The following is a 24535-nucleotide window of genomic DNA, read 5'->3' as shown; positions in this document are numbered from 1 at the left end:
ACCCGATCCAGGCCAAACTGGCAGCAACCCACCTTTGGAGGCAATGTTACTGAAGAAGTACAAAATAAGGAATCCTATGCTACTGGGCCCTCTAAAGACCAGCAACCCTTGAAGTTGCTGGCTGGAAAGTCTGGGGATTATAGTCCAACTTTCTAGATCAGGGGTGTCAAACACAAGGCCCATGGGCTAGATCCGGCCCACAATGTGACTGAAACCAGCCTGCAGGCTCATTATGGAAAATGTAAGGGGCCAGCCACCCTGCTTTGGCCTGATCTATGTAATGTGAAGAGGAAACATCAGGCCAGCGAGGCTTCGGCCTGGTCTACCCAGGAAGAGGAAACATGCCAGCAGTTTGAAGAGTGGCACCACACAGACCCAGTAGGCCATGCCCAGTGAGTGGCATCAAACTGGCCCTGCCCATCCAGTCCCCTGAGGTCAACCACAGCCCTGATGCAGCCCTCATTGAAACTGATTTTAACATCCCTGTTCTAGATGAAGCATCGGGGAGGGAAAACTGGGATAGTGAGTAGAAGGTCAGACTAAAATAGAGTATTTTAGATTTAGGTCCTCATTCTGCATAAAGCTCATTGAGTGTGATCAACCCTTTTTCTTACTGATTAAATGAGAGCCATACAGTATCCTAGTTGGAAGTATCCTTGAAGTATAGGACATAACATGCAACAAATAAAGCAACTATGGCATTGCATATGCCTACCTTTCAGTGTCAGCACACAGGAATTGAGTGCTCGAGCACATTGGGAGGCAGTGACCTGTGTTGCCCAACTGCACTACCACGAAGTTATCAGGACATTCACAGGAATAACCGGAGCCACCATTTTTTATTAGGCACAGATGAGAACAGCCACCGTTGTTGGTCCCACAAGGATTACTTACTAGTAAAAAAATGAGGTGAGAAATATCTAATTATTCCCCATAAACAAAATAACACAAACAACATTATTGTTAATAAAATGGTCAAGAATGTACCCATCTGAGCTCTGATCTATCTATCCAATGTTTGCATTTTTACCTACAGATCTGGATCAGGATACGTTGGGCCCAAAGACAATATTTGAGCTGTTTCCTATGTGGGCCCTATGTGAAAGTGTTTAAATGGAATACAGGGAGTCCTCGAGTTACAACAGTTCATTTAACAGCTGTTCAAGGTTACAATGGCACTGGAAAAAAGTGACTTATGACCATTTTTCACATCCTTATGATCTTTGGAGCATGTAGCTTTGTCCGCATGATCATGTGGTCGAAATTCAGATGCTTGGCGAAAGGTTTCATGCTTATGACTGTTACTGTGTACATGGGTCATGGGATCACCTTTTGCAAACCTTCTATCAAGCAAATTCATTAGAGTGAAGATCTGTTCCTGACTTCTTGCCAAGTATTGTCTGCTACAGAGTGGTGTTTGGAAGATATCGGCCTGGCCTCTCTCCAAGCCTGATAAAGGACTGTAGTTGTGAAATCTCTTGAAAGACTGTTGGCCCGGACTTTGCTGGAGAGGAATTCACTTTAAACTAAATCAAAGGGGTTTTATCGGGACGAGGAGTCAGCTTCGTGCTTTTGGGAAGCCTAGGTGAGAACAAAATCCAGAATCCAGACCTACCCTCATAGAATAAATTCCTTACCTATTGGTTGCCTGTATGGGTGATAGACATGAATATCAAAGGGCCTGTGAGTGGTGTTCGCTAGAACCATTCTGCCTGTTCCATTATATTTATTTCCCTTTTCAATGGTCCCTGTGTTCCAGTCAGTCCAATAGATAGTATCCTCAAAAATTGTAATTGCAAACGGATGAGGCAATACCCCATCGTACACCGTATGACGATGCTGACCATCAAGATCTGAGTACCTATAAGAAGAAAACATAACACATAACACTGAAGAAAAAGAAAAGGAAACATAATCCCTAATCAACATTCTGCTTGTTTCTGAAAGCGTGGTAACCAAATAGTAATTATAATTCTGAACACAATCATACAAAATACTATTTTGCAATTTTTTATTTGGATTTCTAGATTATTATAAGAGTTACTTATGAAGTACAAGTAGTCCTCGTCTTAAAGCAGTTCATTTAGTTACAACGGCACGGAAAAAAGTGATGTAGGACCATTCTTCACACTTACGACCGTTGCCTCATCCCCATGGTCATATGATCAATATTCAGCTTGGCAACTGGTTCATATTTATGACGGTTGTGGTGTCCCGAAGTCATGTGATCCCCTTTTGCAACTTCTGACAAGCAAAGTCAATGGGGAAGCCAGATTCATTTAACAATCCTGTTACTAACTTAACAATTGCAATGATTCATTTAACCACAGTGGCCAAGAAAAGTCATAAAAATGGGGCAAAACTCACTTAAGAAATGTTTCACTTAGCAACATAAATGTTGTGGCCAGAAGTCCAGGACTACCTGTATTTACTTCATAAGCATGCTGATGTGCAACGGCCAATCATTCTGACTTAGCTCATCCTGAAAGTGAAATGATTTTCAAGGCAAACAAACTTAACTTTAGAGTCAAGCAGAGATTATTCATTTAGTATTCCTCTGGATTCACTGTGGTTAAAGGAATGAAAGGATAGAATCCAAGTAAAAGTTTAGCACTAAACTTTTTCACCCTAATTATTCTGATTTAGTTAGCGCATTTTAAAGAGAAACCAATTGGGAAGGAAAAGATGTACTATAGCAATAGCAATAGCACTTAGATTTATATTCCACTTCACAGTGCTTTCTAGCCCTGCCTAAGCAGTTTACAGACTCAGCATATTTCCCACAACAATCTGGGTCCTCATTTTACCCACCTCGGAAGGATGGAAGGCTGAGTCAACCCTGAGCCTGGTGGGATTTGAACTGCCAAATTGCAGGTAGCGGGCAGTCAGCAAAAGTAGCCTGCAGTACTGCACTCTAACCACTGCATCACCAAGGCTCTCGGACTATTCTAGCATAGTCACACTTGCTCATTCTCGCTTTTATCCAAGCAGGGTCTTTATGTTTCAAAACGAAGTTGAATAATAAACAACACATTTTGATTCTGAACAAAACCAACGATTTAAAATTAAATTAATTTTGGACTGAATTTTGAATGTTATACTATCTTGATGGGCTTTAGGAGATCTAGGGCAAAATAAAACTTGCAAGCCAGGTATCTGTCTACTCTATTCCACTTTTTAAAACATGCTTTGCCATCTCCTACTGGCTTCAAAAAGATCTCAAATTTTAATAAAGAATTCAGGATTCAAGGAGACACAACAGATTGTATCTCCTTGACACAATTAGAACCAACTAGGTATTACCAACTAGAACCGTGATGGCGAACCTGTGGCACACAGTGCCCTCTCTGTGGGCATGTGAGCTGTCAACCTAGTTCAGCTCTGCTGCCTGTGTGCGTGCGCCTCCCACCAGCCAGCTAGTTGTCGGGTCTTTGCCATGCATGCGCAGGGGCAGGGCGCATGCAGGTTCACAGATGCATTTGCAGGGGCAGTGCGCATGCAGAGGACCCACATGTGCATGTAAGGGGCACGCACATTGCATTTTGGGAGTTCGGCCGTACGCATTCGCACATGCATCCTTTGGGCACTCGGTCTGGAAAAGGTTAGCCGTCACTGAACTAGAAGCAGTTCCATTACTTATTATGCTTTTATTATTACTTTATTAATATCCCACCTTTGTTATTTTTATGAACAACTCAAGGCGGTGAACATATCTAAATATCCCTTCCTCCTCCAATTTCCCCCAAAACAGCAACCCTATGAGGTGGGTTGTGGCTGAAAGAGAATGACTGGCCCAAGGTCACCCAGCCGACTTTCATGGCTAAAGTGGAACTAGAACTCAAGTTGTCTGGTTTCTATCGCCTGCTGCCTTAATCATTCAACGAAACGAAACTCTAGTAAGTGAGATTAACTAGATTAGTTCCACCAGAACAGTCCTTATCCTAGCATTAGAATAACTATTTGTTGAATTACCATTAAAAACATTAAAATTTAAAAAATGTAGTAGAATAGAAGACCATTCAGCAAAAAAAGAGAGAGCAGTTTATGCAGTCCTATGCCTTACAGAACTCTACGTTATGATGATCTAGAATTCTTTTATTCATTACTGATTGCTAATTATTGTGCTGAAATCACAGAGCAAGTAGTTTTCCAATTGGTAACTATAGAGCATGTAGTTTTTTTTTAAAGTGAATTAAAGCTGCCACTAAAAGCTAATTTGATAACCCTCAAAAGCTGATAGGAAGAGTTACCCAGTTGCTTTATTCTTCTCTATGTACGTACTCAATGTAGTTTAGATGGGCGTCTGCCCAGTAGAGCTTGTCGTTGGTGTAATCTATGGTAAGTCCATTAGGCCACTCTAACTTGGCAGAGATAATCACCGTCTTATTCTTGCCGTCCATTCCCACGCGTCCGATATACGCTCGATCTGCCCAATCTGTCCAGTAGACTTGTCTGTTTTAATAAACACAGTAGAAAACTAATCCATAGTTTGCTGGAGGGGGTGAAGATAACACAAAAATAGATATATTTCCCTGGACAAGAGGATGAAAGGGTGAAAAAGGAAAAAAAACACACACTGCAAAATAAGCAAACACACAGCAAAGAGGAAAATTTATTACAGCAGCCTCCAGACAGGAATATGAGGGTTTTTTTAATCTTTAAAATATATCACTGCTGTAAAAGGCCCCAGTAGGATAATTTTAATCTAATATTTGCTGAGGGGTGAGATAAATTATTTCATATAAAAAGATTGGATTAAAGTGGGATAGCGGTTCAGACAGATACACACACTTGTGTATGCACACACTCTCATAGACAAATGTTTTATGAATGGGAGTAAAGTAAAATGACTGCCATGCTTAATCTTTTGACACATTCAACAGCTGAATGACTTGCTGTTTTACTTTGAAATTGGCAAGAAAGTAATTAAAAGCTGCATCTTGCAGATTCATACTAAGAAATTACAGTAAAGTCTCAATTGAGTTGAAAATCCTAGAGACTTCATAAAAAAATCTGTGCTAGTTTCTTAGCAACAATATTATTTCCTTCTTCAAAGATAGAATTGGCTTCCTTCCTTCCTTCTTTCCTTCCTTCCTCCCTCCCTTCTTCCTTTTTTTCTCTGTCTCTCTGCCTGTCTGTCTCTCTAGCTGTCTCTCCTTCCTTCCTTCCTTCCTTCCTTCCTTTCCTTACCTTTCCCTTTCTTTCTTTCTTTCTTTCTTTCTTTCTTTCTTTCTTTCTTTCTTTCTTTCTTTCTTTCTTTCTTGTTCTTTCTTTCTTTCTTATCTAGCCTGCACAAATGCTACCACAGTTTGACTCTGATTAGCTTTTCAATCAAGGTTGGCTACCTGAGTGAAAACCAATATATGGACTTACAGAATTCCCTTTACAGCATGTCTATACCTGAGAATTCTGAGAATTAAAGTCAACACATCTTGAGGTCACTCAGGTTCTGGTTTGTATCAACCTGAGTTTTAATATAATACAGCACTTAGAAAAAGTCCCGTGAATTATTTGAGAAATTGCTAGTATATTACTCGCTAAAACAACCCTTTCTTTTGTTCTTGAATTTTTTTTATTGAATTAATTTTTTTTAAATACAGTACTATATCAGATTTTCTTCAGCACAGCAGTACAATTAGCCAAAAAGATATCTAGCCTCAAAATGAGAGAACTGATCTCTGAGTAAGAAGACATGCAAGATCTGTGTTCCTTTTGAAATTAATAACAGAATAACCGTTGGAAGAGACCCTGTGGGTCATGTAGTCCCACCCCCTGCCCAAGCAAGAGATCCTACACCATTTCTGACAGATGGCAGTCCAGTCTCTTCTCGAAAGCCTCCAGGGATGAAGCTCCCACAACTTTTTAAGGCCAGTTGTTCTCACTGTCAGAAAATTTCTCCTTCTTTTCAGAGGTGGTGTTCACCCGGATTGGACCGGTTCTAGCAAACTGGTAGTGGAAATTTTGAGTAGTTTGGAGAACCAGCAATACCACCTCATATTGGCATCGCCCTCCCGCCCTGCTGTTTCTTGTCCTATATTCCCTTGTTTTTTAGCTCAGCTGATTCACATGGCAGAGCAGATTGCCGCCCCTCAGATGAGCTAAAAAAACAGCTCAGCTCAGCAGCGCTGACACCGAGGACAGTCTTTGAGTACTGCGCTCACGCACGAAGCACACTCTCATAGAACCGGTAGGAAAAGATTTGGAATCCCACCACTGCTTCTTTCTAGGTTAAATCTCTCCTTGATCAGTTTCCATGATTTTGATGGTTTTTTTAAATCTTTATTAGCCATTATACTAACAGGTGACTATACTGTAATTCTATGCTCTCATTTGAATTATTGTACTGATCAGATGTCTTTCAATTTTGTAATAGTGAGAACATTTATTACGATTTAACAGAATAGATACATGAAAGAAAATACTGAACCAGCTTACCCATATTTAGGATGAACAACAATTGCTCTAGGATACTGAAAACAGAAGGTATTGTTAGGATCCAGGCACCGATCAATTAGTTTTTTCCGGAATCGGCCATCCAGCTCAGCTACATAGAGGCAATCTTTATAGGCATCTACCCAGTAGAGTTTTCTGAAATATTTGACAAAAGGCATATTACACCAACAGCTTGTTCACAGACATGTTTCCCCCCCCCCCATCTTAATTATCAATTTAGGTCTGAAAGGGAGAAAATTAAAGCAAGAAAAAGCTAGCGCAGCACTAGAGCATTGCACCTTGGGGTGTAGTTATCTGAAAGGAAGGTAGACCAGAAAGGAAACATGACAAGATAAAACTAATTCTACTCTACTGCAAAGTTATATTAATTGAATCTTGCCAAGTCATAAAGTACAATTCTCCCACAGTCACTTGTTCAGCCCAAGAATGTAGGGAAGGTCTCTTTTGAGTCTCTTGTTCTGCCAACGATGTAGCTGTGAGCTGTGCTGTCTCTCGGCTGAACGGTCCCATCTCTTCATCCCATCTCCCAAAATCTTTCCCACATACCATTACATTATTCCACTATTCCCCACATTTCCCTCTGCAACGCAGCATTTGTCACTATGTAGAATTACAGTAAGGATTATGTTTGCTGGCTTGGTTTACCCACTGTTGATTGAGTAAAGTCGCCAGGGCCTCCAAAAATTGTAACCAATATTACAATTTAGGGAAATCACGTGACCTTGCAGCTTCAGATTGCCACCTCTGTTACAATATAATTACTGGAAAATATATTAATATTCATTGAATTACATTGATTCATGAAGCTATCGTTTTAAGGCTCAAAAATGATTCTGAAGAATTGCTTTAGATTTCACTCAAGCACAAACATGGCACCTTCTTGATGTTTCTTAAAATATTTAGGGTTCTGCAGCAGGCTGAAAAAAAGATGCTGCTGCTTTAAGTCCATTCCTTAAAGTTAATGAGACTCTTAAAGCAGTGGCATCTTTGCAGCAGAGCCCTGAAAATATCAGATTGTTTAAATGAGAAGCTTGTGACCTTTTAATAGCTGAAATATTTCCTTCCTCCAAATCAGTTTTGAAATGTGGGAAGCTATTACCACTACAGTGTTATGATCTGTAGTTCTTAGTATATCAATACAAAATAAGATAACATAGATGGCATCCATATTCACTAATTAGAGTGTTTGTTGGCAATGTTGGAAGCCTTAACACTGCTAGCACCTTAGCACTGGAATAATTTTCTACCCATTTTCTATCTCCTAAAAGATATATTAAGATGATAATTATAGTCCATGTTCTCCAGTGCTGAAGTATGATAACAATATATATATCCGACCCTTTGGAACGATCTCCCCGTGGAGATTCGTACCCTCACCACCGTTCAGACCTTCCGCACAGCCCTTAAGACCTGGCTAGCCCGTCAGGCCTGGGGATAAAGATAATCTGTCCCCACCCGAATGATGAATGAATGTTGTTTACTATTTTACTTTTATGTACTATTTTGTGTCTATTGTCTGTACCTTCCCTTCCCCATTTTATGTAAGCCGCCCTGAGTCCCCTCAGGGAAAAGGGCGGCCTATAAATATTAATAAAATCTAAAATCAAATAAGGATAATCAAGAACATAAAGCAATACACAAAAATATATGATTTCTATTATTATTTGTGATAACTGCTTTTTAAAAGATAATTGCTTTTTGAGCTGTGATGGTGCACTGGTTAGAATGCAATATTGGAGGATAATTCTGCCGACTGCCAGCAGTTCGATTCCCACTGGCTCAAGGTTGACTCAGCCTTACATCTTTCCGAGGTCAGTAAAATGAGGACCCAGATTGTTGGAAGGAATATGCTGAGTCTGTAAACCTCTTAGAGAGGGCTGTAAAGCACTGTGAAGTGGTATGTAAGTCTAAGTGCTATTGCTATTGCTAAAGGAAATGGCTGGGGGATTTGCTATAAATCCAGCTTTCCAAATCTATGCCACCCAGAAAGGTGGGGAGGGGGGGCAGCAGCTCTCCATATTCCCAGCCAATCAATGTGGCCAAGGACTGGAAATTGCAGTGTCATCATATCTGAAAGTTGCCAGGCAGAAGGCAGAAGAACACTTCATTAATCTATTAATCTGAGGAGGGCACCAACTGAGCAGTACAACTTTTTGAAAAACAACAAGAGGCGTACCTTCCAACCCAGTCAACAGCAATGCCTTCACCATTGGGCACACCATCATCAATTATTGTTTCTTTGTTTGTTCCATTGAAAAACATTCTTTCTATGACCTTTCTGCCTACGTCAATCCAGTAGAGCCTTTTTTCCACCCGGTCGAAATCCAGAGCCACAACATTACTGAGTCCTTGCAAAATGAGAGAGTAAAGCCGGCCATCTGTGGTGAGATTTCTCAGATAGTAGCGGTTGCTAAAGATAAGGTAAGGTGAGATGTTACTGTTCTGTCGGCAACTTCTCCCATCAGGTTCACGAATGTAGCCTGGGGCACACTTGCAGATGTAGCTGCCAACGGTGTTCTCACACATCTGGCTACATATTGACGGTGTTTCACTACATTCATCTATGTCATCACAAGACCTTTTGTTGGACATGAGTCTGTACCCAGGACGACACGAACAGTAGAAACTAGTTTGGATATCTGTGCAGATGTGGTCACAGTTGCTAATTGAAGGATCATTGCATTCATTAATGCCTAGATGACAAATACAACAAAAATGTTACTCCACTTTTATGAGGCAGTTTTGGTTCATTTACTGTTACTTACATAAACCCCAATTACCTAGTTTCCCCCAAAATAGTACCTTTCATGTGTTGGACTACAACTCCCAGCCTACCTTCCCCAACCAGCATGCTAGCTTGAGAAATTGGAAGTGTTATTAAACATATTTGAAGTGCACCAGATAGGAAAAAATGAGATAATTCACTGAACTTGTTACATTAAAATTACAAAATAAAATTATACATTTTGTATAATTACAAAAGGCAATTGGTGATAGCTAGGTAATAATAAATCAGCCTTTGTTCAACTAATGACGATCTATAACTCCCTCAATATCTGACTATTTGCCATGCTGTCAAAGGACAATTTGAGTGGTAATCCGACATCATCCGGGGACCCAAGAACACAATATGTCATCGTGCAAGATTGCCTTTGTGCTGATTTATCTAAGTTCCATACATACCGCATCCCTTCTCATCACTATTATCACGGCAGTCATCTATCCGGTTACAGACTTTGACCATTTCAATGCAGTTTCCATTGTCACATGCAAAATAGTGGGGAGCACAAGTTGCTTCTGGAGTAACGCAAAGATGCGCTAGCTCATCGGACTCATCCCCACAGTCGTTGTCCCCATCACAGAGGTAAGCTTTGCTGATGCAGCGGCCATTTTGGCAGGTAAACTGGTGCTGTTGGCATGGCTGATAGGTGCAAGCTGTCTCATCACTGCCATCCCCACAATCGTTTCGGCGGTCACACCTGGAAAGAGCCCGTTAACAAAAGCTGCTCACTCGATTGTGAGATGAGCTGCACATAAATCAAATACGTACATACATAAAATAGCAGCTCTTCTGCTATTTGTATGTGTGTGTTCTCCACCAAAGTTACTGCATGCAAAGCATAAGGTTTGGGAGAACAGAGGCATGATCTGCAGATCATGGACAAACTAGCTGTGACATTACATAAAAATGTCAAACATGGAGAATTTCAGGCCACAGAAATCCTGGAGAGAGAGAGAGATATTGATTGATTGAACTGGAGAGAAATCTCGTGACAAAAAGTGTGTCCTTAGTCCCCTGAGACTCTTGTCTCCTTCTAGTCCTCAGAAATCCTCCATATATTTCTCTAACCACCGCCTCCCAATCCAAACCACATTAAAGTCTTTGCTGGGTAGATTATATTTGCTCAGATTTGTATTTGGCACCTCTATCCTGCTTTTCTTTGTGACAATATGAATACTATTCCTCCTGGTCAGTGGTGGGATTAAAAAAAAATTCTATTGGTTCTGTGGGCATGGCTGGGTGAGCATGGCATGGTGTGGGGTGGCGGGCATGGCATGGTGGGCGTGGCAGGGGAAGAATACTGCAAAATCTTCATTCCCACCGCACCGCACTAACCTGCTTTCTGTTCTCCAGTGCAGGGCAACAAAAGAAGACCTAGCAGATCAGCTGGGACTCAGGAGGCAGTGAATAGATGGGGTGGGGCCAGTCAGAGGCGGTATTTGCCGGTTTTGTGAACTACTCAAAATTACTGCAACCAGTTCGCCAGAACCGGTCAGAACTGGCTGAATACCACCTCTGCTCCTGGTCTTAGATTCAACTTTTTACCATTATAAGCAATATGACATCATAAACCTCTGTCCTGGCCCAGCCAGCATGTTCAGTAGAAAAAAGAAGGGGGGAAATTAATTAAGATAAAGCTGAGTTCATTTTTGACCAGGCACAATCTTAGTAACAAGGAATTTAATCCTTGTTATAACCCTCTCTTAGTCCACCTACTGCATTTATGCAGAGCTTTGCTACATCACTGCTATATATTCTATTAGAATAAACAAAATATGGTCTTCCAGACATAGCTGAGTCTCAAATTTTCACTGCTCTTACTCAACATGGCCAATGGTGAAGAATGATAAGTGCTGCATTTCAGTGTTTGTAAAGAATTGTAAGTTATCCACTCTTAAGATATTAGCTGTAGTCTGTGCCTGGGATTCTTGAAAGAGTTTACAGAGGACATACAAACCTGTAAGTGTTACGGATGCACAGTCCATTACCACATGTGAATTCACTGCCCGAGCATGGCCTCCTAGTGCAGTTCTGATGCTCATCGTAAGCATCACTGCAGTCAGCATCCCCATCACAGACCCAAGCCCTCGGAATACATCTTCTTAAGGGGGGCACATTGTTCACACATGTGAATTCAGTGGCTGAGCAGCTGCGATTTGCTAGAACAAAGTGTGAAATTTCAGCAATTTATCCAAATTACATTATTCATGCCATTTAAATCAGCCTACCATCTGTTCAACCAATGTCTCCTTAACCACTTGCAGTCTTTCAAATAAAAGGAGAATTACCAGAAAGCAATCTAGGTCTTAAGGATTGTTTTATTTACAACTCTGCAATCCCTTGCTTTGGGGAGAGTTGGGGGCGACTGATTGGAGCTGTGCATTTACCAGCCAGCTGCCCTTCCTGACGCCCATGCAGGGTTTGCAGCAGACAATTACTCATTGCTCCCAAAGAGAGAAATATCTGCCACTACCTAGGATCAAACTCCAGCCTCTTGATTGTGAGATGAGGGCCCCATTTCTAGGCCACCATGCCTTTCATCTAGGCCTTGAGTGACTAAATAAAATAACAGCTTAGCCTTGAAGCTTTATGTTGCATGGAACTTACCACAACTGTGTCTTTGGTCCTCATCACTCATGTCACCACAATCATCATCACCATCACAGATCCACGTAGCTGGTATGCATCTGCCGCCATCACATCTAAACTGCCTACTTGAACAGCTCCGTTCTGAAGAAACTTAAAAAGAAATATAAGATTTCATAGACTACGCATTTTTCACGTCCTGGGAGTGCTGCCTAAACTTTGATTCCTGCATTTCCACAGACATATGCCAATTTGTGTTTTAATTCTCAGTCTGTCTATAGGCAAGGGACTGTGAAAGTCAGTGGACAATCCAGGGGATATGGAATATGTTTACCTCTGGTTGGTAAAAGTTTTATAATACAGAGGTTAAAAGTATCTCATTGGCTTCCAGGAGTGCATGTTGTGGTTTTTTTTTACTGAGGTTTTAATGGATACAGTATGCCTTTCTCATACAAAGCATGCACTGTGCCATTCAGATGAAGTAGCATCATGCAGAATAACTGAAGTGTTGTTAAAAACAGAAGAGTGAGACATCCAGAAAAGTTCTTTAGAATGCCTTCCCCACAGTATTTTTTTTTACAACAATGCCATTACTAGCAGTGCAATTTTACTATAATTTCATGGGACATACTATATCTTCATGGGTGTATCTAAGTCTGTTGAGGAAACTTCATTCTTGGGACTCTGACAGAAATACACCATTCTTTAACTTATGAGATAGCTGATGGCACATTTGCCCATAAGGTTGATCACTACGAGGTTGTAAGTCTTAATTTCCCTCAATAAAGTCTGGGAGTCGGACGAAACCATTCCAGGTCCTTTCCAAGTGTGCCTAACCTCACACTTACCACAAGAGGAAGGCTCGTCCGAGCCGTCAGCACAATCTGCTGCTCGATCACAGTACCAATGAGCAGGAATGCAACGTCCAGATGTGCAGCGAAACTCACTATTGGTACAAGTCAGTGTGGCTAAAAAGGCAGAGAAAATTCTTGTTAGATCCGTGTGTTTTTCTTTGCAAATGCATTGGACTCAGGGGTGAAATGCTACTAGTTTGGGCCGGTTCGCCTGAACCAGTAGTAAAAAATGCTACTGGTTCACAAAACCGGTAACAAAAAATACAAAAAAAGGTTTTTTTAAAAAAGTTTCGACGATAGCAGGTCGCACAGCCAAAAACAGGATGGGATCCATTTTTGCTCCCAGAAGGCTTCCCTGAGGGCTGCTAGGCCAAAAACGGGGGGGGGGGGTGTTGCTGAGAAAGAAAGGAGGAAAGAAAGAGACACAGAGACAGAGACAGAGATAGAGAAAGAGAAAGAAAGGAGGGAGAAAGAAAGAGAAAGAAAGAAAGAAAGAAAAAGAAAGGGAGGGAGGGAGGGAAAAAGGAGAGGAAGGAAGGACTGCAAACCTGGCACCAGACGCAGCTTCAGAGGATAATCCAGGGCTGGAAGGGACCTGGAGGTCATCTAGCCCAACCCTGCTCCAGCAGGACATTGTTAAAGTGAGTTTCTGTCTTTTAATCCCCCAGTTACATGACTACATAGTCACATGACCCCCACCAAGCCACGCCCACAGAACCAGTAGTAAAAATGTTTAGATTTCACCACTGATTGGACTCTGTAATGATTATGCTCAATCCTCAGCCTGGGTATTGTGCTCTTGGGTAGTTGAACTACTTCAACTAGGTTAGCCTAGTAAGCCTTGCTACAATTTTCATAAGTGCCTCAGGATAATAAGACATATAAAATGAAACTAATGAAAGGTATCAACAGCTGGTCTAAAACTTCTCCATGAAAGACCCTTTCAAAAAGATACCCACTGGCCCAAGAGGTTCCATTTCCACTTTGCCAGATGTGGGAAGCCTCAACCCAAATATGCAACCCATTGGCATCCTCATCAACCATTCATTAGCATTTTAAGACAGTATAGCTGAAAATTGGCGAGAAAATAAAAAAGACTGTAGAAGAACAGACTGCATAAAGAGATTCTAAGCTTCTGTCCTCCTTCCCTCCTCTCCCTTGTCTTCTCAGTCCTCCACCAGCATTGGGATGACCCTGCTGCCAATCAAATAGCTGTTGTCAATCAAACAGCAACATTGGGCAGGAAGGAATGAGGAAAGGTCTGCTACCTGGGAGTTCTGCAACCAGAAGCCTCATGAAGAGTAAGCTCAACAAACACAGCCAAAGCACAAGAGTAAAGATAAAGATAAACAATCTTGCTGAGAAAGATGTTTCCCCCGCTCCCTCAAACCTGACATAAAGAAAAAGTCCTACTAGTCATTTCCCTCAGATGGAGCCAAGTTTTGGAAGAAGAATCAGGAAACCCAGGCAAAAACACACAGGAAGAAAAAGCAAAGAAAATGTCAAAGTTTTGGCAAAACAAGAGTAGAAAACAAACTAAACAAGATTGAAAGGTAGATTGATCTTAGATGAAAAGGAGGAATTCTATATTACAATAGAGATATAGGAGGCTATATATATAATACAAAATACATGTAAGATAATAATATAGTATCATATAATACAATACAATATAATATTATACAATGCAATACAAGACAGTACCATATGTGTGTTTTCCTGAAAATAAGACAGGGTCTTATTTTCTTTTGAAATAAGCACTTGGCATTTTCAGGGAGCTCTTATTATTTTTGAGGTGCAGGAGGCAGCGAGCGTGGTCACCTCCTGGCTGCTGCTGTGTGGCAATATTTTTGGAAAGGGCTTATTTTCAGGGGAGGGTTTATTTTAGCACATGCACTCAAAAGCCCCATTGGGCTTATTATCTGGGGAGGTCTTATTTTTTGGGAAACAGGGTAATATAGTACAATATAATGTAATGTAATGAGCATAATGACTAATGACTAGACTAGAATAGACTAGACTAGAATATAGAATATACAAATATATAAGAGAAAAGTAATTTGTCAGCAATAAACAAATTATATTAGAGATGTAGAATAGAAAAATATGAAGATGCACTGAAATTGCACATTATAGTGTAGATAAAACACATAAAGCAAATAGTTAGAATATAGTTTTAGTAGTAAGAGCTTAATTTGTGAAGAGTTGAAGGCATTTATAATATACAATTCCTTCTATTGTAAGCTTGCATTGCTTTGTAAAATGAAACTCTTCCCCAGTTGTTGACGAGACAGACAAAAAAACCAAACCAAACTAACTGTTCAGGTATCCAGTGTCTTCTTTGAATCTAGCTAATTATTTGTGATTCCAAAAGAATATGTGATAATGTGTAATAAGGATTCAGTGACACATTATAATAGTAATATGATAGTATTAGATGGGAATGGAAGCAGAATGCTCTTCATCCCAGCCCCAACCCTGATTCCAAAATCAATAACCCCAAAGACAGCCCTGCCTTTAGAGTAGCGTTACTACAACCCTAGATGACAATGTACAGAGTTCTAACATAAGTTGGAAAGTTGACTCAGAAACCCTCTGCACCTACCATATTTTTAGGAGTATAAGACATACCTCTCCCCCCACCCACTAAAAGCGGGTGAAAATTTAGGTGCGTCTTATATAGACTGAATACAGGCATTTTTGGCCTCCCAAACCGTACGTATGTCACGTTTTCACCCTCCCAGCCCCCCAAAAGCACTCTTTTGGCAAAAACGGGCCATGCAGAGCACTGCAGAGTGCTTAAAAGGATTTAAAAGTCCTTTTAAGAAGTGCATTTAGCACTGTCATTTAATCCTCAATGACCTGAGCTTCTGAAGGACAAATCTAAGATTTAGAGCTTTGAAAAATGTAAACATGCCAGGAATCCACCTAAGAGGTAATCCTTTGTTTATTTTTTTACTTGAAGTTTGATAACCTCCTTGTCTCATTTTGAGAATGTGTCTTTTAACTTAAATTCCAGATTATCAGCAATTTGATTGTCTTGCTCCCATACGCATATGCCCCCCCCACACCCATATATTTCAGTTGTGTCTTTTCAACGGCATTCCTAAAAGAACAGAACGTACAAGAATGCTTGTCCCTTTACCCAAACCAAGACAGGAAAGCTGAAGTGAAGGAGTATAATTGTTGAGAGTCATTTAGCTTACCGCAGTGAGTGGGGCTCTCATCACTCATGTCGCCACAGTCATTATCCCCGTCACAAAGATAAGTTCGAGGAATGCATATGTTGGTACTCTGACATTTTGTATAACCAGAGGGACAAGTACGTTCAGCTTTAAGACAAAAAGAGAGGATATTCCTTTTCTTCCCCATAGAGCGTAAGGCAGAGTGTTTTTAAGCAATTACAAACAGCAGTATACAGTTTCTAGTAGTTCATTTAGTGACTGTTCAAAATTACAACAGCACTGAAAAAAATGACTTAGGACCATTTTTCACAGTTATGACCTTTCAAGCGTTTCCCCGGGATCATGTGATCAAAATTCAGACACTTGGCAACGGACTCATATTTATGACGGTTGCATTGTCCCGGGGGTCATGAGATCAAACTTTTGTGACCTCCTGGCAAGCCAAGTCAACGGGAGAGCCAGATTCACTTAATAACCAGGTGAATTAACTTATCAACTGCAGTGATTCCCTTAACAACGGTGGCAGGAAAGGTCATAAAATGGGGGAAAACTTGCTTAACAGATGTCTCACTTAACAACAGGAATGTTGAGCTCAATTGTGGTCATAAATTGAAACCAGCCTGTTTAATCCAATTTAGCTTAACATAATACTGCCTTTTTTTATCGACGGGTTGTGATACCAATTCTAACAACGACAATGAATTCGAATGGTAACTCAAATGCCTCTTCAGAGTCATTGGAGCCCATGACGCCCTTCCATTAGTGTAACAGAGCATTGTGGTCCATCAGATTCTCCCATCTCTCTCTAAATATCCAATATCAAAAGGTTGGAGGATCCTCTGGGACTGATCCCAGAAACAGGGGAGGATGGTTGGTTGCAAAGTGGAGGAGAACAGAAACACTGAGAGCATGAGTGGAGCCACTGGGATCGTATCTATGCATGAATACAAAAGCTAATCTACGTTCCCTGCATTACTCAGATATAATGATCATTTAGCTATCAGTTTCAATGATTTCTTTCTGACCTCATTTAACACTTCAACAGATTTGCTTAATGCTAGTGGGAGGTGGAAAAGCTTCACTCCCTCTGTTCCTTGACAGTGCCACATCCATCCAGTAGATTTGGAATTGGAAAGTATTACCGTATTTTTCAGACTATAAGATGCACCGGTGTATAAGACGCACAAAGATTTCGAAGAGGTAAGTAAGAAAAAAAGTTTTTGTCCTCCCGGCCCCCAGGAGCACTCTGCAGGCTTCAGAAGGGCTGGGGGGAAGCAAAAACACCCTCGTTTTTGTGAAAAACGGCCAGAGAAACAGCTCATTTTTCACAAAAATGGGATGCAGGGCAGGGCTTCGGGGGGGGGGGCAGCAAAAATGGCTATATTCAGTGTATAAGACGCATCAATATTTCCACACTCTTTTAGGGGGGGAAGGTGCATCTTATACTCTGAAAAATACAGTAAATGGGATGGCACTTATGAAAGTCTTTCTTCCAGGATCCAACAAAGACACTGATAATGGTGGCCCTCTTGTTTGTAAGCAGTCTGATGAATAGTGATGCAATTCATTATTGTCTCCTAGAACTATATGAGAATGGTTCCTCCCCCCCCCTCCTGATACAGCTAGTGTTCAGTGGTCAAATTTGCTTACCATCCAACCATAAAAGCATGCTAATCCAGGCTATTTGAATGCTCCCGCTTGGTTCCTCTGATTGCAAGCACAAATCAACAAATCCGGACACCCTATTATTTTTTCTGTTACAGACAAATTAGATACCCTGACTTGTTCCTCATCTAACAAGCCACTAATAAATTACGAGTGGTCCTCCATTTAAAACAGTTTGTTTAGTGACCGTTCGAACAGTGGTGGTATTCTACTGGTTCGGTCTAGTTCACCTGAAGTGGTAGCAGAAATTAAAGGTGGCTTCGCCCACCCGCCCCAGCTCTACGGCATCCCATTTAGGCCCCTTTTTTAGGCAAAGTGTATGCATGCACGCTCATATTTGCAAACTGGTAGGGAAGGTAAGTTATTACTACCCTTGCGTTCAAAGTTACAATGGCACTGAGAAAAATGAATTATTTACCATTTTTCAAACTGCAGTGATTCGCTTAAGAGACATAGCAAGGAAAAGTAAAATGGAGCCAAACTCACGTAACACGTTTCTCATTTTGCAACATAAATGAGTTGGGCTTCAACTCTGGTCGTAAATCAAGGACTACCCGTAAGTATGTTTTTGGTTGTGATTATGGCTTCTTAAGAAAAGTAACAAGCAAGTCACAGAACAATCGCTTTCTTGGAGTCTTTAGCTCCTCCCACTGGCAAGAAGAGTCAAGTGGGGGGTCAGATAGAAAAAGGAATAATCAACACAACAACTGATCTGTGTAATCCTTCTCAGGATACTTCCAAATTTCTGCTTATCAAAATGTATCAACTAGTCCAGTGACCTCCAACCTTTTGGGTACCAGGGACTGGTTTCGTGGAAAGAAGTTTTTCCACAGAGGCATGGCTTCACATGCTGCCTGCAATGGGGCTTTGCTTGTTTGCGCGGTCCGGTTTTTGGCATGCCACAGCCCGCTGCTGGTCCACAAAGCCAGGGTTTGGAACCCCTACTTCATTACAAGAAATGTTACATTTTTTTGTTAGAGCCGAGATGGCGAAGTGGTTAAATGCAGCACTGCAGGCTGCTTCAGCTGACTGCAGTTCTGCAGTTCGGCTGTTCAAATCTCCCTGGCTCAGCCTTCCATTCTTCCGAGGTGGGTAAAATGAGGACCTGGATTGTTGTTGGGGGCAATATGCTGACTCTGTAAACCGCTTAGAGAGGGCTGAAAGCCCTATGAAGCGGTATATAAGTCTAACTGCTATTGCTATTGCTATTGTTAATGTTAGTGGAATCACTTGGGGTAGTTATCAAATAATACCCTAAATATCCACTCTGTGATTCAGTCCTTATTCTTTGAAACAACTATCCTTATCCATAACAAATTGATGAGAAAATTGCTCATAGGCAATACACAAAGAACATCCAGTTCTTTTTCAAGGTACCTGTAAACATAAATCCAAATAAATCACATGACTTTTGTGAAGCAACATGTCCTTTTTCCTTTATAGAAAGTTTACTTTTTGGTTGTACGAAGAATCAGGGACAATACATAGTTTTTCATCAACTTACGGCAATTTCTCTCATCTGAAGTGCCATTATCGTAACAGTTGTTTGCACCATTGCAGACGTACTGAAGAGAGATACACCTTCCATTATTGCAAGTAAATTCTGTCTGGGGGTCACAAGTTCGGAACAAGCATCCCACCTCATCACTGTTGTCTCCACAGTCATTGTAGTGATCACAGCGATAAGAGTAGCGTACACATCGCCCATTGCCGCAGGTGAAAGCTGTTGGCTGACAGGTATGAAAAGCTGAAGGAAAGGAATGTGACAAAGAAATGTCATTGACAGAAGGGACTCAAACAAGCCTTGACAAATTCTCCTCAGAAATACAATGCTGAATTGATTTTACCTGCCAAGGTAAATACAGCTGCAAAACGGACAGCGTGTAAATCAGACAAAGAGAAGATAAAATTTCATTTTAGCAACCGAATTGACAATTCTGTGGCTTTACAAATCCCTACAAATGCAGTTTCCTCATTCATGAAAATCAATTAGGTGAATTGGAAACAAATGGGAATGGAAGGAGGCTAACATGCCACTATGGCCTTGTCATAAAGGCCTGGTCAAAATGTGTTATCCTTACAAAGTCAGTGGAAAATATAACCTTCTTTCGCATTCCCAAGTCTGCTCTGGTTATTTTCTTTTTATTTTTCTTGGGAATTTTTACATAATTAAAAGATAAGAAAGAAAAAAGAAAGAAAAAAGACTAAAAACAGTACCGATGAAGGAAAACAAAAACAGAAAAAAAAGATCTGCTCCAGTATTTTCAAAGAGCATTAATAGAAAGGAACAAAGTCCTCGAATGTACTCTAGCCCATATTTTGGGCATAATTCTGCACATAGATATTTCTTCCCATGTTAATCGTCCTGTAAAGCTTGGAAAACTATTCCACTCCATATATGTCAATAAGATAAAATAGAGTATAATATTTGAAGCATAATTACAATCTAAGAAAAACCATACACTATCAGAAATAGTGTTTATTGTTCTTAGAATTTTGTTCGTGAAACCAAAACTGTTTTGGATTTATTTTTTTTAAGAACTTCCAAATTTCATGCCAATAACTTCTTACATTGAATACTAATTTCCTAGTACGTATTTTTCTTCCCTTGCATGTTACAAAATCAGTGGCTTTAACATTTCTATCCTCTTCCCTCATGCGAGAGGCTCAGTGGCTAAGACGCTGAGTTTGTCGATCAGAAAGGTCTGCAGTTCGGCAGTTTGAATCCCTAGTGCCACGTAATGAAGTGAGCTCCCGTTACTTGTCCCAGCTTCTGCCAACCTAGCAATTCGAAAGCACATGAAAATGCAAATAGAAAAATAGGAACCACCTTTGGTGGGATGGTGATAGTGTTCCATGTGCCTTTGGCATTTAGTCATGCCAGCCACATGACCAGGGAGACGTCTTCGGATAGGGCTGTCTCTTTGGCTTTGAAACGGAGATGAGCACCGCCCCCTAGAGTCAGAAACAACTACCACATATGTGCGAGGGGAACCTTTATCTTTACCCTCTTCCTCGCATTAATCCAAGGAAGAATTTGAACCATTCATTTTTTTTTTCACCAAAGCAATGGAATCTTCAACTAACTCTGCTTTGTATAGTCAACAGGCCATTGGACTCTGGATCAAACAGATACTAGTTATCTTTTTTGGTTTAGTTTTTGTCCCCAAAATGGCTTTGCTAAAAACAGCTACAATTGGGCAATAGCTTTTGTTTTAATCATGGAAGTACTTACCACACACACTTTCCAACTCATCACTGCCATCCCTACAGTCATCATCATTGTCACATGTCCAGCGTTCAGAGATGCAACGGCCATTAAGACAAGTGAAGTGGGTACTTCCACACCTGGTACCATTGTCCACAATACAGTGTTTGTTGTTGTTGGCTAAATACCAGCGTCCTTCGGCGGGACATTGACACTCTGCACCGCTTGGGCCTATATTTCATTGCATCAACAACAAAAGAAGAAACTGGGTTAATAATATATTCAGATAGCATCTCTCCCCAATATTAATCGTAAATCCACCAAGAAATTTACCCAGAATTACCAAAATGTCCTATGACACATCCCCTAATCCTTTAAACAGAGGTCTCCAACCTTGGCAACTTTAAGACTTGTGGACTTCAACTCCCAGAGTTCCTCACCCAGCTTTGCTGGCTTCACTGGCTGAGGAATTCTGGGAGTTGAAGTCCACAAGTCTTAAAAGACAGTGCAATCTAAAAATAATATGAGCTGCGCTGGCGCAGTGGTGAGAATGTAGTACTGCAGGCTATTTCTACTGACTGCAATTTGGCAGTTCAAATCTCACCAGGTTCAAGGTTGACTCAGCCTTCCATCCTTCCAAAGTGGGTAAAATGAGGACCCAGATTGTTGGGGGCAATAGGCTGACTCAGTAAACCCCTTAGAGAGGGTTGTAAAAGCACTGTGAAGCAATATATAAGTCTAAGTGCTATTGTTAATTATATGCCAGAGGCCCAGGCTTGCAAGCAGAAGTCCCCCAGATGAATCCTTGATGTCTCCAGTTCGACAAATCAAGAGGCAAGTTGCTGTCATTGATGGGGCTGAAGGACCAATCAACTCCATTTCATACTTCAGTGTCAGATAAATTTATAAAGGCTGAGCTATCTGGATTGTTATATACTATACATTCTACATGGCCAAAGTACTGTATCTTGATTTCCTAGTGTACAAGTATTTAAAATAATAAATAATTCAGCCCTTCAGATATTTTGCTCATACCCATCTTTCGAACACAACTAAAAGTCGTTCAACTCATTATTCCCTATTGCTCAATATTTTACCTGGCACGCAGATGTGACTGCAACCACCATTAAATTGGTTGCAAGGGTTGGTGCATTGCTTTTGCTTGCTTTTGGCCCAGATGTGAATATCCATCGGTCTGTATGGTAGGTTTGATACCATCACAATTTGATCTGACCCATCGTATTTGTTGGCTCGATAAACACTTCGGGTATTCCAGTCTGTCCAGTAAATGTGTTGATCAAATAGGGTCATTGCAAATGGATAGAGGGCGGTGCTAATGATGACCTCACGGTTTTCACCCAATAGGGAGCTGCGTTCAATCTTCTGTCTAAAACAAGTAGGAAACATCAGCATTGGAACACAAAACATGAGCTTCCAACATTTCTTGAGTTCCACAGGGAAAATATTATAGATTGGGGGTGTCAAACTCAAGACCCATGGGCTGGATGCGGCTGGAGGGTTGCTTAGATCTGGCCCGCTGGGCTGCCATGGAAATAGCAAAGGACTAGCCCGCTGTGCCTCTGCCAGTGAAAATAGAGTTTTGGAGGGTTGCACATGGCTACCCTCCCCCCCCCCAGGCTTCATTTTCGCTCCATTTGCAGGAGGCCGTCATGGCCAAAAATGGAGCTTAGGAGACCATTTTCACTGGCAGAGCACTAGGATCACCACAGCCCCCCCCCCAACATGAGTGACATTAAGATGGCCATGCCCACCCTGGTCACCCAAGATCAAGCACAACCCTGATGTGGTCCTCAATGAAATCAAGTTGACATCCCTGTGTAGATCGATTCCTTATTTTTTCATAAATTTCAAGACTCTCTTGCACCCTGAACATTCACATCATTTAGTATTATTTCTGAAATCTGAGTGAACAACATACAGAAATCCTTATATGAAACCCGAATCCCTTTTTTGCAGCCACTCGACTTTGCTCTAGCTGTTCCTCTGTGGCTGGAAATAAATTCCATAGTATCTCATCACTTTTAAGATGGAAACCCTATGGAAATTTAAAACCCAAGATCTGCTGAAAAAAATTAGGAAAGGCTTCATCTCCCTTAATAAAATCAAAGGGGGAGAAGCCCAGCCATTTCAAAGTAAATGACTTCATGTCATTGCCCCGTCAATTATGGCTCATGGTCACCAAAAGGCATCTCTTCTGTTTTCAATCATAAATATTTATTTAGAATAAATAAGGGAAGGACCAAGTGTGTGCATTAGATGAAAACGCTTAACAGTGTGCAAATGAAATAGTAAGCAAATACATACAAACTTGCATCAGCCCAATAAAGTCGCTGTTCTTCATAGTCCAGTGTGAGACCATTTGGCCATACTAAGTTGGTGCTCACAATAGCACTCCTGAAGTTTCCTCCAAGTGTTGCTCGTTCTATCTTAGCATTAGAGCTCCAGTCGGTCCAGTACATGTACCTGGTGATGACACAATTACCCAAAGCTTCTTAATTCAGAGAAATCTACTTAACAATAACATTAGCAATTGCACTTAGACTTCACAGTGCTTTACAGCTCCTCTAAGAGGCTTACAAAGTCAGCATATTGCTCCCCCCCCATTTTACAAATCTCAGAAGGATGGAAGGCTGAGTCAACCTTGAGCTGGTTAGGATCGAACTGCTGGCTATGGGCAGAGTCAGCTTTCAATACTGCATTCTAACTACTGTGCCACCATGGCTCTTTCATCTACTGGTACAAGTAAACATAGGAAGAGCAAAGGGGCTTCACTATTTGGAGGAAAGTGGACAGAATTTTGCACTTTTCAAACTTGGTTGAGGAGATATCAGACCTGATTCTAAACCATACTATAAACAGGAGGTAAATCTAGGGTAGGGGTACATAACAGGCTATCCACTAACACCGACAGTCCCAAACAATGGCAGCTTTGCCCTAAATTAAATTACAATCAAGCCACAAAGAAATGACCATTTTACAACACTGAAAAAAATCACACTGTGCCTTGTGCAAAGCCTCTTAAAGATTGGATATCTGAAATTAACTCACGGTAGTTCAGTGATTCACTCTCATAGAATAGGATAAAGAGTGAAATTCCCTGCATTTTTGTTTTCCTAGCTGAATGACAAACCAGAAGGTGTGATGAGCAGAAATAAAATGAGGATTGTTTATTTGGAAAATAATGATGAATTGACATTCTAGCCCCCCGAGTCAAAATAGTCTGTTGCCCCAGCTGCTGTTCTGTCCACCACAATCTCATTTTCCTACTATGCCCTGCTCTATTTTTTCCCTCTCTGATTCTCCTTAAGGTATAGTCAGTTGGGAAAGAGGCCTTCACCTTGGCCATTGTGTAGAAGGTCTAGAGAATGGCCTTGAAAGACCAGAGGAAGAGCGACTACCAAGCCATTGGTCAGATAAGCAGGAATTGTGTCTGTTCCATGAAACAATTTGAGAAAATGTTTCAGACAGACCCCTCCTTAGTTCATGCAAAGATAAAGTGAGAAAGAAGGAAAGTACATTCATACTTGCAAGATTCCACTACTATAATTGTTCCAGCAAAAGCAATCCTGATCTATATGGTGTTGGTTTCTTAAAATTGGTCTACCATCAGGGGTGGGATTCCGCTGATTTGGATCAGTTCAGGCGAACCGGATGCTAATTTGGCATCTGGTTCGCCAAACCAGGAGTTGGAAGGACTGCCCGCCCCACCCTGCCCCTCCCATCGCAGGAGTCTCCATGCAGTCCATTCATCATGCCAGGTAAGTGCAGGGCCTGTGAGGAG

At 41.1% G+C, this 24535-nt stretch overlaps 1 protein-coding gene across 1 annotated transcript in view; it reads right to left on the bottom strand.

The window, feature by feature from the left end:
* Positions 1 to 24535, bottom strand: part of LRP2 (LDL receptor related protein 2) — a 156741-nt gene that overhangs the window by 35313 nt on the left and 96893 nt on the right. The window contains exons 41-54 of the mRNA XM_087709396.1: positions 23059 to 23217; positions 21831 to 22120; positions 20761 to 20964; positions 19030 to 19272; positions 15882 to 16007; positions 12670 to 12789; positions 11843 to 11974; positions 11193 to 11394; positions 9637 to 9932; positions 8630 to 9146; positions 6436 to 6588; positions 4282 to 4452; positions 1638 to 1861; positions 716 to 893 (exon numbers count right to left, since the gene is read on the bottom strand). Coding sequence (XP_087565522.1) covers positions 716 to 893; positions 1638 to 1861; positions 4282 to 4452; positions 6436 to 6588; positions 8630 to 9146; positions 9637 to 9932; positions 11193 to 11394; positions 11843 to 11974; positions 12670 to 12789; positions 15882 to 16007; positions 19030 to 19272; positions 20761 to 20964; positions 21831 to 22120; positions 23059 to 23217 — 3015 coding nt within the window. The remainder of the gene's footprint in view (positions 1 to 715; positions 894 to 1637; positions 1862 to 4281; positions 4453 to 6435; positions 6589 to 8629; positions 9147 to 9636; positions 9933 to 11192; positions 11395 to 11842; positions 11975 to 12669; positions 12790 to 15881; positions 16008 to 19029; positions 19273 to 20760; positions 20965 to 21830; positions 22121 to 23058; positions 23218 to 24535) is intronic.

Source organism: Thamnophis sirtalis, unplaced genomic scaffold, assembly GCF_051295495.1.
Source record: "Thamnophis sirtalis isolate CommonGarterSnake01/CBP01778 unplaced genomic scaffold, rThaSir2_p1.2 scaffold_1, whole genome shotgun sequence".
Taxonomy (NCBI): Eukaryota; Metazoa; Chordata; class Lepidosauria; order Squamata; family Natricidae; genus Thamnophis; species Thamnophis sirtalis.
Note: the sequence above shows the minus strand (reverse complement) of the source record. Positions and strands in the feature narration are given on the sequence as shown.